The following is an 18856-nucleotide window of genomic DNA, read 5'->3' on the forward strand; positions in this document are numbered from 1 at the left end:
CCAATCGTTTGTTTCTGCTGGGAACCCGAACATTTTTTATAAGCCTTGAAAATGCCGCCTAAGCAAGGACAGTGCGAACAAGACTTATATTAATCGCCGTTTTATAGTGTGAGAAGGTGCGTGTGGTCGGAATGTCGAATTATCAAATAAACTATTTGTTCCACTTTCAAGGTTTCAGGACCGATGGTTTTTTTGTTACACTATTGGATTCGATGAGAACCGATTATTCTCACTGACATTAATATCCCACTCCTAATTTGACGTGATTTTCACAAAATATAAAATTAAAAGAATATTGCAATATATGTTTATTTGCACAACTATATTGGAATAAATAATTATCAGCTATTCTTAAAATACGTAGGATATTTATATGTATACGTATACATTCGTATATATGTATATACGCTTGTGAATGTGTGTGTGTGTGTTTGCATAAGTGGTGCATACAATTTGTATATTCATAAAAGTCAAGTTTTCTCTTTCAAAAGAGCGAGTGGTTTTTTTTGAAATATCTTAGGACCGTTTATTTGGAAATCTGACAAATTAGGAAAAGTATCAGAAAAGTTTGATTGCCTCGATCAAAGTAAACAATATCTTTTAGAAATGGATACAACAAAATCAAATGCCAGGTATGTATGTTTAATACGTTAAATATACTAAAAGATCAATTCATTTTTTTGTTATGTTTCTATCACTTGCAAGTCCACTTGTGAGCATTTGTTTATAATAATAATTGCCAAGACGCCAGACTATTTACTAAATATTCTTTAAATTTGTTTTTTCACCTTAGGTACACTAGAGCAGATCTTTTAGCTCTACGATACGAAGGTAAAAGTCGACAGCGCCCGCACTGTACAAATCGAACTGAGTTACAGACATTGGGTTTTTGGAAGGTAAACTTGAACGCAGTTTCACTTAGCGTAGCCAACAACTACTTAAGTCAAAATAAGAACCGGCTATCTCCGGAGACGGATAACTCGAGTCTGAATTGCTCCAACACCGCTTCAATAAGCTCGCGTCGCGCCATGAGAAATAGAGAGCGGGCGAATAACTACTATCAGCGTTTTGTACCTACAGAATCCCTCCAAATGTGCGGGGAAGATAAAGATAAGGATAAGGACACGACGACGATTGGGCAGTCCTTTAAGTCGCCCGTCATCGATCATCGCAGCATATCATCTTCTCACCTAATGCCGGCATTTGCGAAGAGGCGTTTTGCCGCATCGAGCGGGGGCACCAGCGCGGAAACCAACGAGACGACAGTCAACACCTGTGATGATGGATCAAGTGCACCTCAAAGAAGGGAAATCAAGGGGAAAGCACCCAGTTCACCTAATCGAAAAGGCAGCGAGCTTGATAGTGCAGAAACACGCTTGAATTATGTTCATCAGGAACACGACCAATGCATGTCATCTTCGCCAACATTTTCGACGTCCCGCCAGGAAAGGCGGATTGGTAGTGGTCGTCTATTGCCCAGAAGTGATAATTGGGAATACAAAAGCCAAAAGACCAAGGAGTCGAACACTGAGACTGAAAAGGATGCGTCTCTAAATGGAAGTGGAGGTGTAAGCGTTGCTAATCAACACAATCAAAGCCAACACCACCAGCGCGCATTCAGTGGAAGGTTGGTCGATCGTGTTACCGAACACACAGATCGTCGTTTTCAATATGACACTAAGAGGTCAGACCGACAGGGCGTAAGTAATCGACGCATATCTAACAAGGAGACTTGTAGTAATCAAAGTCGTGGGAAGCGCGCAAACTCCTATCACATTCACGAAGAACCAGAATGGTTTAGTGCAGGACCAACATCACAGCTTGAAACTATTGACCTACACGGCTTTGACGACCTGGACAACAATGAAGAGCGTTCCGAAATGGATGGTCATAATGATAATTTTTCACAACTTGATAAAAATTTAGCTGCGCAAACAACGATTGATAAAGCTTCGAGAAGAAGTAGCAATGTTAGTTTAAATTTGAGCGACGCAAATCAAAGTGACGATAAAATAGACACTGGTGAAAATATACTGACATTTATACAAAACTCATCAGAACTCAGCAAACAGAATCAAAACGAACCAAGTCAGTTCCAATGCAGCCAAAGTTCTGAAAGTGAATTCAATTTTGATGCCTTTCTTAACATGCATCCTTTGGATAATTCCCTTATGGTAAATACGCTGCACCAACTAACTTTAATTATAGAATAATTGTCCTTTTTAAAAAGATAAAACTAAATAGTCTTGTCCAAAGTTGCCGGTCAAGAATTTGGTGTTTAAAATTGTTAGGGACTCACTTACAGTTTTTGCGAACTTACAACCTGTGCGTAACCGTATTGTGAAAATAGGAATAGTTTTAAATATATACTTCTTCATTTATTTCTTTGATCAAAACATGTATATATGTTGTTTATCACTTATATAGAATAATGATGGAAATGAAAAGGGTGAGGCAAAGGGGACATCACGCTTTAGCCGCTGGTTTCGACATAAAGAAACTGCAATTAATAATGAGCTTCCTGGTTTGCGGGACGTGCATTCTCAAGAAAAACTTGGTAAGTCAACATCAATACATATTAACAATTAAATAACTTACTTACCAACACTTGCTATATTTTTAAGGTATTCCGAGTGTTAAGGATTTAGAAGCACAAATGACTAAAGTGGACATGCGGACGGATTTTGTAAATCCTATAGGAGGACCATTCTCTCAAGTAGTGCAAGCGGAAAAACCTATACCTAGAGACACTGAGGCATTCAAAAAACTGCTGCAACAGTTGGGCTGTCAATCTAGGCAGCATCATCCTGGCAATGACGTTTACCATATAATAAACCATTCAAATATAACAAATCATGACCATCTCGAGTCAAACCAACAGCATAAGATAAACGACTGTCATTCGCAGCAGTCAGCGTTAAATGTCCACGTGCCAAATATACCGAGTAATAATCACGTATTTGCGCAAAAACGTGTGGAAGCCCATCACCTAATGCAAAGTAAGCTATATAACGTAATTTTGTGACTAGTCATTAAAAAAAACCGGGTACCTTAATATCTAAGAATTTGCCCATAAGTCGGCCTAGCTTAACCTGCAAGTCCATAAATCCTATATTGTGTGCTCCCATGAATCCACTATGTTGTACCACATTCAATACATTTAAATCAAATTTTTTTAAGGGATTATACAGATGCGATCATGAAAATAGTACTTCAGTCACCGTACTGCTTAAAAATTTCACTATAGCTATTTATTGGCGTTACTCGTTGAATAAAATCATAAATTTTAACTGAACAAGTAAAAGGATCCTATAAGGTATTTATATTCTAGATCAAGATCACTATCTGGATTTAAGACATTTTTGCGCACCACATGTATCTTACAGCAGTGTGCCACCCCCATTCTAGCGCCCACATTTCCAAAGATTTCTTTAAAAAATGTTATTTTATGTATCTTGTAAATACCTTCCGGCACTCCAAAAACCATTACATAATAAGTTATGACCTTATGCCCGTATCTAGCAAGAACATGGTCAGTGACGTCACTGTTTAATTACATTTTGTGGTAAAAAAAACTTGTACTTGCAGGGCCTTTTGAAAGACTAGTGGATGAATATCCTTGCCAAAGTCCTTTCTATCCTAAACTTTGATCTGTGCTTTTTAGATCTGTCCATTTACAACTTTTTATCGAATTATGTGTCTTGCATTTTTGCATGGTAAAGGTCCTTTAGGAAACCAAAGAAGGGTCCGAACGAAAATAACGGATTTATGCTGCCAATCCCTAATGTTAGTATACAAATGACCCTTACCCTGCAAATTAGATATTATTTTTCGCAGAGATAGGGGTGTTTCCTTTTTTGTTTTTAAGTATAACCATTTTTGGTTTAATTTAAGTTACCAAACTATTTTATGATACTTATTTAGCAATACACCATTTGGGATATAGAGACAGAGTCGATTTAGCAAAACTACAAGTGCCTCGACTAACAAATACCCGCTACTCAGCTAAAGGGAGCAAAAGGGAGATGCAGATATACAGCTGGGTTCATTAAAATAGCAGTGCGACAGAAGCGAATATATATAACGGTTTATTAGCAAAGTCCTTTTTTTTTGTAGAATGGATCATATGGGGTGTTTTTATATTTTTTCACACGGGCACAACATTTTGGCTGTTCACTGAAGTAGAATTTTTTGATTTTCTTCCAGGAAATGTTTGTAATTTGGTGAAAATTGTGTTTAATTAAAACCATTATTATAAACTGAACGATAATACACTATAGCTATGGAAAAAAATGTATTTTAGTGGGTAAAGGACCTCATTGCTTTAGGGGAGAAAGGAAAAAATTATTGAGCTTAGAAACGTGTCAATATATTCAGTGTCCCTTAAAATTTCCAGCCAATATGGTATACAACGCCATGAATTATGAACCAAAGTCAGAAAAATGTGATGCGATACGGAAAACCACAATTGTATTGGACGTACGCATAGTGCGCTTCAGCACAGCTTATCCTTTTGCATCCTGTAGGACTATAAAAGCGGATCCGAGTTTGGTAATCAGAAATGACACTTTTCTCCGAAGTCTGTTAGATGAAAATTTGAAGTCCACGAAAAAGGCCATTACTTGGTAATAGACACCCCAAAGACAGATTGAAATTTGCCAAAAGCCATTTGATCAGCAACTTTCAAAAGGTCGATTTATCCTTTGGACAGATGTGTCTAAGCTGGTGTTATTTGGTGGAACAGATTCAAAGTAGTATGTCCGTCGACCACCAAACACCGAGTACCACCCAAACCATACGCTCTAGACCGTTAAGCAGGTGGACTTAAAATCATGGTATGGGCATGTTTCTCATACAGCGGTGTGGATCCCATAAATTTGATCGATGGGATCATGGACCAACACGTTTACGTAAATATACTGAGAAACGTCATTCTGTCGTGTACTGATGATTAAATATCCTTAATATGAACATTTCAGCAGGACAATGATCCCAAACACACCAGCAAATTGGCCAAGAAGTGATGTAGCCAAAAATAAATTGACGTAGTGCCGTGGCCAGAACAGTACCCGAACTAAAATCCGATTGAGAACTTATCGGTGACAAAAGCGTTATGTTGCCAAAAAATCCCCGACTTCTAAGCAGCAGCTTTGGCCATTTGTGCAGGAGGAATAGGGCCAGATTTCAAGCAAATGTTGCGAGGACTTGGTAGACTCCATGCCACGTAGGTGTAAGCCTGTAATAGCCAATAAAGGCTGTATGACAAAATATTGGGTCGTAATTATATCGTTATTTAGAAGGATTAAGTTATTTTGAGTCATGTTGAATTTTATCATGTTTTTCTTTTAAGACTGCTATTTCAATGAACACCATAATTCAGTCCTTCTTTTTTGTTATTATCCATATTTGCTAAAATATTGAAGTACCCAACAGGAAAAACAGTTGAGTCATTGAAAAATAAATAGTTAAAACTGTTGTATCTAAGTTGTGTCTCAATGTTGTGTTTATATTAGTGTTTTTCAATTTTATACGTGCAGGTCGTAAGCACTGCTATTTCAATGATAATGTATAAGCAGCAACGCGAGATTGTAAAGCGCCACCTACGTTTTTTCAATATATATTGGGCGGCAGACTGAATTAAGCGTAACAAACTTGCGCTGCGTTAGAATCTAATGCAAATGCAAAATTTCAACTCTCTAGCTCTTATTGTTTCCGAGATCACAGCGTTCACACGGACAGACGGACATGGCTAAGTCGGTCTCTTCTTAATCTACGAAATGTCGTCTTGTGCACCTTTCTTCCCTACAAGATCGTAGGAGAACTAGCGCACTAGTTATACCCGTTACTCGTAGAGTAAAAGGGTATACTAGATTCTTCGGAAAGTATGTAACAGGCAGAAGGAAGCGTTTCCGACTTCATAAAGTATGTATATTCTTGATCAGGATCACTAGCCGAGTCGATCTAGCCATGTCCGTCTGTCCGTATGAACGCTGAGATTTCGGAAACTATGAGAGTTACAATACTGGGGTTAGGCACGCAGATTCCTGAGATTCCTGCGCATCGCAAGTTTGTTTCAGTAGAGTGCCACGCCCACTCTATGTATGTATTTATTTATGTATTTATTTTTTATTTATTTGCTTATTGATGTTTGAAAGACGTAAATAGTATTTCGAAATACCAGTCAAATATAGTTTGGATACGCATAAAAAAGTTAAATGCTCAGGCAGTGTTCTGAACTGGTAAATGTGGCCATTTTTTTTAGTAATAACTTTGAAACGGGACTTTTTACAGCAATGTGTGGTACGTCAAAAAGTTGAAGAATCTCAAGAACTATACAGCTTAAAATTTAATCTGAAATCGTTAGAGCAGCTTTTTAGCAATCAGAAACAAAGCTGAAAAAAATAGGAACAAAAAAAACTTTTCCCCATATTTTTTAAACGGTTGTATTTATACAAATCATGTTTAAAAAACGTAAATAATTTTTTAAAATACTTTTCTAACGACATATAGCATATAGCAAGTTTTTCGAAAAGTGGTAGAACTAAAGTTTCTTATATTAAGCTGTCTAACATCATCTAAAATTTCCATACACTTTTACTCTACGAGTAGCATACATATATAAAAACAAGGAAGAACGATATAGTCGAGTACCTTGACTATCAGAAACCCGTTACTCAGCTAAAGGGACCAAAGAGAAATGGAGATATGCAAGCAGCAAAGCGAGATTGAAATGCGCCACCTACCCGCGATCTCAATATACGGTTAAAGTGGGTGTGGCAAACATTTTTTTGGGTCAATCGATGGGAATTGATTGAATTGGACAACTCAATGACAAGTTATAAACAAAAATAAAATTATATTTTGCAATTCAATCGAGATTGCACACCACATGCAGAAAACAAGCTGTATTCACTAATACGCCGCCAAGCCGCTAGGTGCGCTATAGGCTAGTTGGCTAGGTGTGTTAGTGAAAAAAGCAAAGTTGCTTTAAGCACATCTCCTTCCCTCTCGCAATCCCTTAAGCTGAATAACGGGTCGAATCGACTAAAGCGTTTTCTCTTGTTTTTTATGTAAAAATCGGGCGCCTTGGTCATATAGCTGTAATAGAAACTATCGCTATATTTATATACAAATCTTCCGAATATATGATATTAAACTACACAATACCCAAAAATTTATGTTGAAAGATGATAATGAAAAACTTTGTTTTTAACATAAATAGGCCTAATTTGTGGAGACGTTTCTCTGGACTTCTTGGAAAAAGAGTTGGGTAATCCTAGCACCCCGCCTTCCACAAAGGAGGTGATTGCAACAGTCCTCCGTGAGTACTCACATACTAAAAGGAATTCAGTGGCCACGGGGGATCACAACATTTTTACACATTCATCGGGTCTTCAAGCTCAACCAGTCCATCCACATTATTCTGAAGGTTTGTACTAGAATCGTCTACTGGATTCGCATTGATTTAATGGAAACGCTTTTGCTTTGATATACATACTGTGGCTCACAGATTAAGTGATGAACTTTGACGTTAGGTTGTGCTGGATTTTAAAGGTACATTTGAACGATCAAGGTATCAAATGGAAGATAAAATGGTGTGAGTAAGATTTACCCATCACTTAAATTTAAATCCGTTAAAGACTAAATTTAACTCTAAAAACGGAAAAACGCTTATCTGATTCAGTCCTAAACAAAATGCTAGGGTTAGGAAATTCAAAACTTTCTTTAATAGTTCATATCGTAGCCTCTGGCGTGTTTTCAGCTATTTTAACCAAAATATGTTTCGTCATAGAAATCTCTGCGTATTGTAATTTTTGGATTTGGATTAAGTTGATATTAAAAAAAAAAATTATCCTTGATGAACCCCGATTTCTGTAGAATTTGCATGAAGAACTTGGCTGTGATGTATAAATAGCTGTATTTGTTTTTGAGTTTTTAAACCAGTCCTTAACGGGTAAGTGGTGGGTTAATCTTATTTTAGACAATTTTATCCTTCATTTGGTAACTATTCATTTACCACTGAATAGCATCACTTAAGCTGTGACCCCTTACAAATCAAAAAATCATGTTTACTATTTTGCATAGTTAAAAAAAATTATTTTTCAGTCCTCTTTCTGAATAAATTTGTGTCTAAGCTTGATTTTATGTGTTATGCTGACGTTTAACATCGTCTTTGGAAACACTTCCTAACATTTTAAGGTTTTATAAGGTGTTTGGCCATATTTTGCCTATTTAATATTTATAACCTTTACACGTAAAGAATTTGTCAGAAAGGAAGCGTTACCGACCCTATAAGGTACTTGACCCTGTATATACTTGAGTATGGTCTCCCGTCTGGAGTCCCCAAAACGGAATTCATGATGATCGTATCGAATCTGTACAGAATAATTTTTTTCTACTTGCTTTAAGGCGCCTAATCTGGAATTCAAACCTAATTTTACCTTCTTAGTCTAGTAGATTACTTCCAATTAAGTTACCCTCTCTAGCCAACCCCAGAACGATGGTTGGAACAGTCTTTATTTATGAACTTATTCGAGGTGAAATTTAAAGACCCGACTTGGTTAGCCAGCTAAACTTTTCGTTTCCATGGAGACTAACAAGAAATTACGTTCCCCTAATTTTGTATCGTTGTAGATATAACTAACTGTGACTTGCATGAACGTTTCAGAGTATTATGTTCTGACTATAATAGACTTTATCTTATTATCTCAAAATACGACTCTCAGCCGTTCTTGAAACAATTAATATTACATTTTCCAGCACGCGAATTCGTGCCGTACGACAGAAGGCAGCGCAGTGTATATTGATTGAAATCACTAGCCGAGTCGATATAGCCATGTCCGCCTGTCTGTCCGTCAGTATAAACGACGAGGTCTCGGACAGTAGAACATAAAAATGTATCAAAGAATATTTATTTTGACGTTGGTTATAAGGGAGTAACGGATATATCATAGTCAAGGTAGTCGACTATTGCTTTCATTCCTGTTTATATTTAATTTATTCAAGGTTTAACTCGTATAATCTGCAAAAATTCCTAAAACCTAGACTTCGCTTCCGTTTTCGTATTTATACATATTCCGTCCTTATACCCGTTACGCGTACACTAAAAGGTACACTAGACTCGTCGGAAAGTATTGAACAAGTAGTAGGAAGCGTTTCCGACCACATACAGCTGCGGCAAATAAAAAACAAGGAAGAACGCTATAGTCGAGTACCTTGACTAACAGATATCCGTTACTCAGCTAAGTCAGGGACCAAAGGGAAATGGAGATATGCAAGCAGCAAAGCGAGATGAAAAAGCGCCACCTACCGGCGGTAGACAGATTTACGCGTTATGGGCGTTAGAGTGGGAGTGCAAATTTTGTATCTAGCATGAAAATTGTGGGCGTCACAGGTTTGGACGGTTTGTGGGCGTTAAAGTTGGCGTGGCAAACTTTTTTTGAGTCAATCGATAGGTATTGATGAGAGCATTACATTTCAGTTAAAATTTGTATTCTATCATCAAAACTGTAGGAGCCACAGTTGTGGGCGGTTTGTGGGCGTTAGAGTTGCGCTGCGTAAGAAGCTCAGGAATCTGCACGCGAAATCTCAATAGCCTAGCTCATACTAAGTGATTTCGCAAAATAATAAATAAAACAGTGTTCCCAATGGGTCATGAAACGCACTGTAATGAGAAAATAGAAGGATATTAAAAAAGCTAATTTATAAAGGCAATGCAAAAGATAAGTTATGTTGAATCGTCGAATTCTTTAAAATAATTATTAGTAGTGACCTAAAACAAGAACCCAAAAGGGTAGCACGCAGTATGAAAGCAGCAATGACCCCATAACTGTTAAAAAGTCAACTGGATGAACGGAAAGTAATCCCATACAGGATCAATATGTTCATTGCGATAGATCAGAAATTATGATGCTTTTTTATGCGTAATACACAGTTAATTTATTCCATTTCTTATTATTTTTATTTTATTTATAAACTAAAACAAAGAGTCGTCCATAGTTTCAAAACCCTTGAGTTAAATGGTGTAAAGGGTACCATACAGGCCTAAGAACTAAAACACATTGAACATTTTTGCAGAAATGTTAAAAACAAGGTTTTAATGCCAAACCAAAGAAAAACAAGAAAGAAAGCTAACTTCGGCAAGCCAAAGTTTCTATACCCTTGCAGGTCGTTTCCATGGGAGCATTGTATGTGCACAGGCCTTAAATTTTTAGAAAACTGAAAACTATTTGCAGAAATATTAAGGTAATGTCCCATGTTTACTACCGTTTTTTTTTTTTACCAAAAACGAAATATGACGGTCTGTGTCTTATTTTGACATTAATATTTCGACCCTTCCTATGGCAATTATATGATATTGTAGTCCGGTTTTTATTAATTCGAATATATAGTTGTCCAAATCGGCTCGATCCGACTTATATACTTCCTGCAACAGAAATAAGACGATTGAGAAGGTTTCCTCCCGTTAGCTTCAAAAGTGAGAGAAAAGTTTGCGTAGAATCGGACTGACAAACGGACATGGCTAGATCGACTCGTCTAGTGATGCTGATCAAGAATATATATACTTTATGGGAAACGTAAACGTCGTAAACGTTGCAAACTTCTGACTGAAATCGTTATACCCTCTGCAAGGGTATAACAAACTGCCCTTGAGCTATTTTGAAATACTCACGCAACAATATCCCCACGAAAAGATTCTGGAGTCGCCCTGCAGTACCATTCAGCGCTTATTGAGCACTCAATCACTGCAAAATGTTCATCACTGAGCGCTCAATGAGCGCACAATTTGTATGGAATTGACTGCTTAAATTAACATAGGCTTGTCCTAGGGTTCATCAGTGCACAAAAACTAGCACGCATTGAGTGCATTTTTGAGCACACTTTTGAGCGCTTTTTTGAGCAGCAAAAAAAGCACACGTCCAGCACATGTTGAGCGCTCGATTTAGCAGCGGAAAAAGCACACAATCAGCACACGTTGAGCGCTTAGCAGCAAATTAAATTTCAGTTGTAATTTTTATTTTTATTAGTTTGTTTTAAAATTTGAGCTCGCGGGTTTCCGGTGTTATAGGGGTCGCTGGCACCTCCTCCTCAGCATCTGGTGCCGGCGTTTCCTTTTTTTTGGTACAACTCAAGTTTTTAACGCACCGCATTGCCTTCTGCAGCGCCTTTCGGGAGGCTCCGAGGGCTCCACCAGAGCGATTGCATCTAGTATTAGAAAAAAATTAGTTTTAAAAATAAAACGAGACGAGAATAAAAACGAGTGACCGAAAGTAATCGTTATTTGTAAGATTTATTTATAATAAAAAAAATGTATCTTTGGCATTCAATGTAAAAATCCCAGAAGTCTTTTAAAAATTAAACTTACAAACAATAGTTACTTTCAGCCTCAATAAAAACTTACTTAATAAGGCGCGGACGAAATTTGGGTAGTCTGAGCTTCTTCTTGTTTTGCCCCCCTCCAAGCTGTGGGACAGAAGAAGTTCCTCGGATAATATGCTTAAGATAGAACGACTTAGCCTTCCACTTATTTATTTAGGAAGCCTAACTTTTTTGACGGTTTCATTTTGTAAGCGGTGTAATCTTTCGCAGCATAGTACAACGAACATAAAGATTTCGATTATTACGTTTCTTGAATTATAGCTTTTATTATATAACTGATCTAACGTGGTTTCTTATTTTGTTATAGAATTGATTTCGCAAAATACTGCCAACCACGCGATTAATCAGTTGATTGCCCATGGTAACTCGCCATCTCCTTTGGCATTTACTCCTACATCAGTACTGCGGAAAATGACAGCCGATAAGGAAACAAGTCAAACATCGAGTTCTTCTCATAACCAACCGCCACAATATCAAATGCACCCGCAGCATGCCAAGCAACTAAGTACGAACGTACATGAGCCACAGCCGACGGCAACTATGGCAACTATGGCCGTGCAGCCTCGAATGATATTGGGCGGTGGAAACTTTGCCATTGGCCCAAGTAACCAACAAATGTCTCCCAATTTGCAACAGTGTCGAAATCAGCAGGGATTAAAATGGACTCCTGGTAACATGCAGATTGTGCAAGGAAAATCATTTGGTAAGTGGAAGGATATTTAATCGTTTTTGGTTTGGTGGTTTCGGTGAGTGGACGTTTTGTATAATTTTAAAGGAAGTTATAACGAAAAAACAGAGCTCATAGTAGTAGCAGTAGAAGTAATTCATGATATCACCTGTTACTCGTAGAGTAAATATGTTTATTGTATTCGGCGAAAAGTATATAACAGGTAGACGGAAGCGTTAACAACATTATAACTATATGCAGAAAAGTGTAGGGTACAGTGAGGTACGATTCGTTTTTTGAGTGTCTTTTCGAAAACTCTATATTTTTCAAAAGTTTCTCAAATCAATAAAGAATATTTTAGTAAAAGTTCGATGGTAAAATTTCAACGGAGTTAAATCGTTAAGCCTGACACGGTACCCTACAAGGTAGGAAACATGAATTTCCCACTTTTTTAAGGCTCAAAAATCTTTTCTGGGGCACTTCTGAAACACATTTAAATTTAATAGGACTTTATACCCGTCATTCGTCGGAAAGTATGTAACAGGCAGAAGGAAGGGTTTCCGACCCCATATATTCTTTATCAGGGTCACTAGCCGAGTCGATCTAGCCATGTCCGTCTTTCCGTCTGTCTGTCTGTCCGGATGAACGCTGAGATCTCGGAAACTATGAGAGCTACTGGGATTAGGCATGCAGATTCCTAAGCTTCTTACGCAGCGCAAGTTTGTTTCAGCAGCGTGCCACGCCCACTCTAACGCCCACAAACCGCCCAAATCTGTGGCGCCCACAGTTTTCATGCTAGAGAACAAATTTTAACTGAAATGTATTAGTCTCGTAAATACCTATCGATTGACCCAAAAAAAAAGTTTTCCACGCCCACTCTAACGCCCATTACGCCTAAATCGGTCTACCGCCCACATAACCATACATTGTGATCAGGGGTAGGTGGCACATTTCAGTCTCGCTTTGCTGCTTGCATATGTCTCCATTTCCCTTTTTGTTCCCTTAGGTGAGGATCGGATATCTGATAGTCGTGGTATTCGACTATAGCGTTCTTCCTTGTTTTTTTTTTTGCCCCACCTTTTAATCACAAGTATCTCACGAACAAGTTACACAAATTCTTAATAATATTATTGTAAATACATTGTCGGCACAATAAGGGAAATCGACTACATTTATTTGGAAATTTTGACGTCACGACGATTTAACGAGTTCTCACTTTACCAACACTTGCCTATTACTACACAAAATTTAGAAAGTGAAGAGGTTTACTAACATTTAAAGTAAGCCCCAAGTTAAAACAATGGCTACGTTCAGCAGAACATCATTGTAACTGACTGACGCACATGCTCACAATTCACTTCTTATTTATTTATTTTAGGTCGCCCTATACTGAAAGGAGGCCTTAATTCAATGCCACAACCAAATGCCGCATTAAATTTTACTACACACAAAATCGAAATGCAGCCAGTTCACTCACATCATCAGCAGCTGCACCAACAGCAACAACAAACCCAACACAGATTTAAATCTGTCCAATCTGTGGAATCAGTTTTAAACACCGAAAATGTGCATCAAAACATCTCGTCTCCTGTTGGATGGCATCAGCTTTTCTTGCAACATCAGCAGCAGCAGCAGCAGCAGCAGCATCAGTCCCGGCAGCAACCTAGGCATAGGGTGATTTATGGAGAGATGCACCGTCAATCGAATCTACAAATGTCATCTCCAGTACCAGGTGAGAAATTTACTATATTAACATGTTTAGATCACCAAATATTGTATTTAATTTCTAGGTATTCCTGACAGCTCCGATTCAGGAAATGTGATTAAAACTAATAGCATCGCATCCCCCAGCTACCACAGGGATGATCGGATGCCATCACCAACCAATAATCAGTTGGCGCAATGGTTTTCTCCTGAGCTTCTTGCAAAAGCTTCAGCTGGAAAACTGCCTCTTTTAAATATGAACCAAGCGCTTAGTTTAGAAGAATTTGAACGTAGCATTCAACATTCCTCAGCCGTTGTGCACAATTAATTTTTTAAGAAATATTGAAGTTCAAAGCAGTATAATTAGAAATTAAATTAAATCAAATATTTTAATGTTTGAAATTAATTTTTTGTTTATGCTTAGAAATTTGTGTTTATTTGCACAACCCTATTTATAAAGGTTTGGCATTTGAATTTCGAGCATATACCTGTAGTTTTCTGAAAATTAATACAAATTTACTCAAACTATTTAAAGTATGTATTTGCAGATTGTAGTTGATCATATTGTAAAAAAATATTTTACTGTAAATAGTACACAACCAATTATATAAGCTTAAAGAAAAATTGGACTTGAACTCCTTATCTCAGCGGGCTCCTAGCTTTTACCATGTAATGATACAACATGATTTTGGGATTTTTCCTGGAGACTCAAAAATATTAAAAAAGAAGAATATCTCCAGCAAGTTTGACAATATTTATAAAGATTGATATTAAGTGATATATGACGACCTTTGAGGCGCGTTTCAACTTGCAGGGTTTCCAGAGCGTCAATTAGACCTTACATGTTTTTAAAATTGTTGTGTAAGAGGAACTTTTTTATTTGCTATTTATGCACCTGTCGCATAATGATGGGTGTTTTATTTTTTTCTGTAGCAACGTGGGCAAGGACTTGTCAAAAATTGAAACTAAACAATCACAAAATGCTACACAAATTACACTAATTTATTGTTTACAATTTTTACTGATAACTTAACTTTAAAATGTATGTTTTTCATTCACCGTATGTCAATATAATTTATTTGTACTTAGATACTGTTAGGATGACAAATTAAAGTTTATTTTTATTACGAATCACCAATCTAAATATTTTACATTTTTTTTTTGTGAAAGTTCATTTATTTTTCTTATGCCTGATGGCAGTGGAGTTCCTTTTTTATAAAGTGTGTTGAAAGAGCACTTCCATTTGAATGACACAAAAAATGTTGTTTTAATTAAAATTAATCGTAGCTAAATCCAAATCGCCTAAGGGAATTCCACCATTGTTTAAATTTTGTTCAAAATATGGTTACAGTCAAGTTATTAGGGTGTGTACGACATACGAAGCTAATACTAACTTCAAAGGTGGGCTTATATACGACTAGCATTTACAAGAGTAAATATGTAGGTACAAACACGATATTATAATGGCTTAAAATTAGTTTATAACTCTTAAGAACAAATAACATTTTTACTTGACTGTGTGACTTAAAAATTTTATTTTTTAAAGTGTGAAAACATTCACTTAACTTAAATTTTAAAGCTATCAACCCTATTTTAGGTTTGAATACGTGCGAATATGAATTTCCTTGATCGGTTTTGATTCTTACTTATATCAAACCTGTTGAGTTAAAAGTTTAACCAGCAAATTGCTATTTTGTAATTTGGCTGGGACTTGTTTGTTTTCATTGATGAAAGCTTATAAAAGCTTTAAAAGCTCGGTACAAGCCATCTTTTAGAAGCCAATAAATATATCTTTCATTGAAAAATATATATAAACCAGCTAGTCGTAAAGTAAAATCTATATTTTAATCGTACGGAAATATGTCAATAAGAGAACAAATCTTTTCGGAACCGAAAGACTTTATGGAACTACGACTAAAATAACGTGCACAAGAAAAATTGTTTATTTAAAGAGAGGGCACAGTGACCTTTGTAAACGTTTTGCTGGTGTATACATTTTTGGTCAGAAGTTTGTAACGCAATACAGATTTTGCCGATATATATGTAATACTTCCTCATGATCAGCAACTGCCATTCCCGTTTTATTTTTGCTTACTCTTTTCGAAAGTTATTGATTTGATACTTTCCCAATAGTGTTAAAAAAAATCTCATATATAGGAACAGTAATGCTACATCTCCCATATTATTTATATCGAATATTTCATGCATCTACACCCTAATCGATGAGAAATCCTTTGATATCTGGTGGCTGTGACTTTGGTTATTTGTTAACTGTACAAGCGTATTAAAACTTGGGTTTGTCGAGAACTTCCGGTCCGATAAGCAAATAATGTTATATTGCGTTTTCTGCCAATAGATGCATTCGTTTTTTTTTATATATTATATCTCAGATATCGAAGAGTGTAATGTTGTGGATATGGTGTTTTATCTGTTTAAAATCATTATGTGATCTTAAAAATAGTTAATTTCTTGTTTCTATACCTGTTACTCTTACAGTAAGAGTGCAAATTACATTCATCGAAATGTATGTAACAGGAAGCGTTTTCGACATTATAAAGTACACTTACACATGACTAGCCGAGTCGATCTAGCCATGTCCATCTGACCGTCTCTTTGTCTGTCCTGAAATCCCTATAATGGTAAATCTGATTGTTTGTCTCTTTTTGTTTATCAACACCTAACTACAAGCCAAAAATTGTTCTGCCCGCTTCATCAAAATATTTAAGCTTTTAAGCATACAACGGCATATTCTATTGTAGCGTGGCGAATAACAACATTTTTAGAAAGTGTATTTATTTAGTCCAATTTACAGTTTAAAATGTTCGTCACAGAATTAATATCAGAAATTTTGTAAGTTGAAGGTGCGATCGTCACGACCCCTTATTTCCTTAAGAGGTGTTTTAAATAATATCAGAAGTTTTTGTTTTGAAAATCAATTATAAACTAGGAGTCATGTTTAATTTTGCTTTTCTAAATTACTTATATATGAGCTAATCTAAAAGCATTAAAATCAATATATGTATTTGTGTTGGTACTTAGTTTTAGAAACATTTTCCTAGGAGCTTAAATAAAGTATATGTACTTAGACATCGGAAAATGAACCTAACTAATTTTTCGAACTTTTAAAAATTACAAAAAGTTTTGGTCGATGACAAACTTGTAAATGTTATTCTTTTAATAAAACAAGAAAGAAAATTAACTTCGGCAAGCCAAAGTTTGTATACCCTTTCAGTTATACAAAATAATCAATGATAGTAACACCATGTTAAATTTTTAAGGATTGTTGCTAGCTTCAGTGATATTTGTGTAAAATTAAATTCGTAATGCTGAAAAGTTAAAATGTTCTATACCCAAGAGTAAAAGAAAATACGATCAAAATCAACAAAGCAAAATTTTTTTAAAAATAATTATATCATTATTTCTCTGGCCGATTCTTTAACGGCTATATGTTAGAGTCGTCCGATTTTTATTAAATTTAATTCGAAATTCCTAAAAATACAAAAAATGATATTCCCAATAGTATGAGATAATATGTCAAACAAGAAAGAAAGCTAACTTCGGCAAGCCGAAGCTTGTATACACTTGCAGTTATAATTACTAAATTTAAAAATACAAAAAATTATATTCCCAATAGTATAAGATAATATGTCAAGAAACACCGAAGCTATAATTTGTTTCATGTTATTTTCCCACCAGTTTTCCAATTGTTACTATGGCAGCTATATGATATAGTCGTCCGATTTTGATAAAAACTTAATTCGAAATTCAAAACTAATTTAAAAATGTAATATCCAAGCTTAGGAGGTTATAAGTTAAAAAACACCAAAGATATAATTTTTTTAATATAGTTGTCCGATATAAGACTTTTGGGAAAGTTTCAGCCCGATAGCTTTAAAACTGAGAGACTAGTTTGCGTAGAAACGGACAGACGGATACGGCTTGATCGACTCGACTAATGATGCTGATCAAGAACATATATATTTTTTGGGGTCGGAAAAGTCTCCTTTACTGCGTTGCAAACATCTGACTGAAGTCATATCCTCTGCAAGGGTATAAATATAAAAAAGTATGTAACAAAAAGCGGTGAAAGTTAAAATTTAGAAAATTGGGGATTGAATGATGAAAATTTATTTCCATTTGTTTTCCAGTCTCTGCGCAGCACAGTGAGCCAGAAAGTTAGAAATATGAAGAAATAAAATTGATTTGATTTTTTTCAACAGAAAGTATACGGCAAAAACAAATAACATCATAACTAAAAAAGTTTTTAAAAATTCTAAAACGGGTACGATTTATGAGATGTAAAAAATTCCAGCTTTTGGTGACACAGGCGAGCAGTAGAGAGAGAATGCTGTGGTCGATGCCATCGACTTCCTGATACTTGTTACTCAGCTAAGTGTATTGGGAGTGCTCAGGGATTACGAGGGAGATAAAGATATACACGTATGAAAGCGTCTGTTGCCAAGAAAAGATACCTGTTTAGTGAATGGCCCAAATTAAAATAATTTTTGGCATGTAGTTGCACATTGATAATCAAAGCAAGTTCTCACTTAAATTTTTAAAAAATATTTTAAAATGCGGGTGCTAATCCGGTTTTAGTGTTATGGTCGTTTGGAGGCGTTAGAGTGGGCGTGGCACCCTGCTGAAACGAACTTGCGCTGCGCAAGAAGCTCAGGAATCTCCATGCCGAATCCCAATGGCCTAGCTTTAATAGTTTCCGAGATCTCAGCGTTCATCCGGACAGACGGACAGACCGACATGGCTAGATCGACTCGGCTAGTGATTCTAAACAAGAAAATAAACACTTTATAGGGTCGGAAACGCTTCCTTCTACCTGTTACAAACTCTTCGTCAAATCTAGATACCTTTTTACTCTTCGAGTAGCGTATAATTTACCATAAATTAAAGCAAAAGAGTCGATTTTAGTGAATTGATCATAGAATTTATAATTTATATATTTATAGATTTTCTTGATTTCTAAGGAAAAACAAAAACATTTTATCTACTTTAGATTTTTACTTTTATTTACTGGCTGTGACGTTATTGACGATGTTCTTTCTAGATACGGGCGTAAAGTCATTACTTATTAGCTATTGACAAGCAGATTAA

The 18856-nt window shown here is 36.1% G+C and overlaps 1 protein-coding gene across 3 annotated transcripts; it reads left to right on the forward strand.

The window, feature by feature from the left end:
* Positions 1 to 230: 230 nt before the first annotated feature.
* On the forward strand, positions 231 to 14374 carry 4E-T (eIF4E-Transporter). Of its 3 annotated transcripts, none has more exons than XM_017088699.4 (8): positions 231 to 632; positions 794 to 2174; positions 2428 to 2557; positions 2625 to 2999; positions 7223 to 7321; positions 11687 to 12082; positions 13425 to 13778; positions 13837 to 14374. In XM_017088699.4, exons 1-8 carry the CDS (start codon positions 607 to 609, stop codon positions 14076 to 14078), a joined length of 3003 nt encoding a protein of 1000 aa, XP_016944188.2. In that variant the 5' UTR covers positions 231 to 606; the 3' UTR covers positions 14079 to 14374. The 3 variants fall into 3 exon arrangements, with proteins under 3 accessions (XP_016944188.2, XP_016944189.2, XP_016944187.2); XM_017088698.4 differs by having other exon boundaries at positions 233 to 632; positions 7223 to 7429; XM_017088700.4 differs by lacking the exon at positions 7223 to 7321.
* The last annotated feature ends 4482 nt before the right edge of the window (positions 14375 to 18856 follow it).

The sequence above is a fragment of the Drosophila suzukii genome, chromosome 4 (genome assembly GCF_043229965.1).
Source record: "Drosophila suzukii chromosome 4, CBGP_Dsuzu_IsoJpt1.0, whole genome shotgun sequence".
NCBI classification, from domain to species: domain Eukaryota; kingdom Metazoa; phylum Arthropoda; class Insecta; order Diptera; family Drosophilidae; genus Drosophila; species Drosophila suzukii.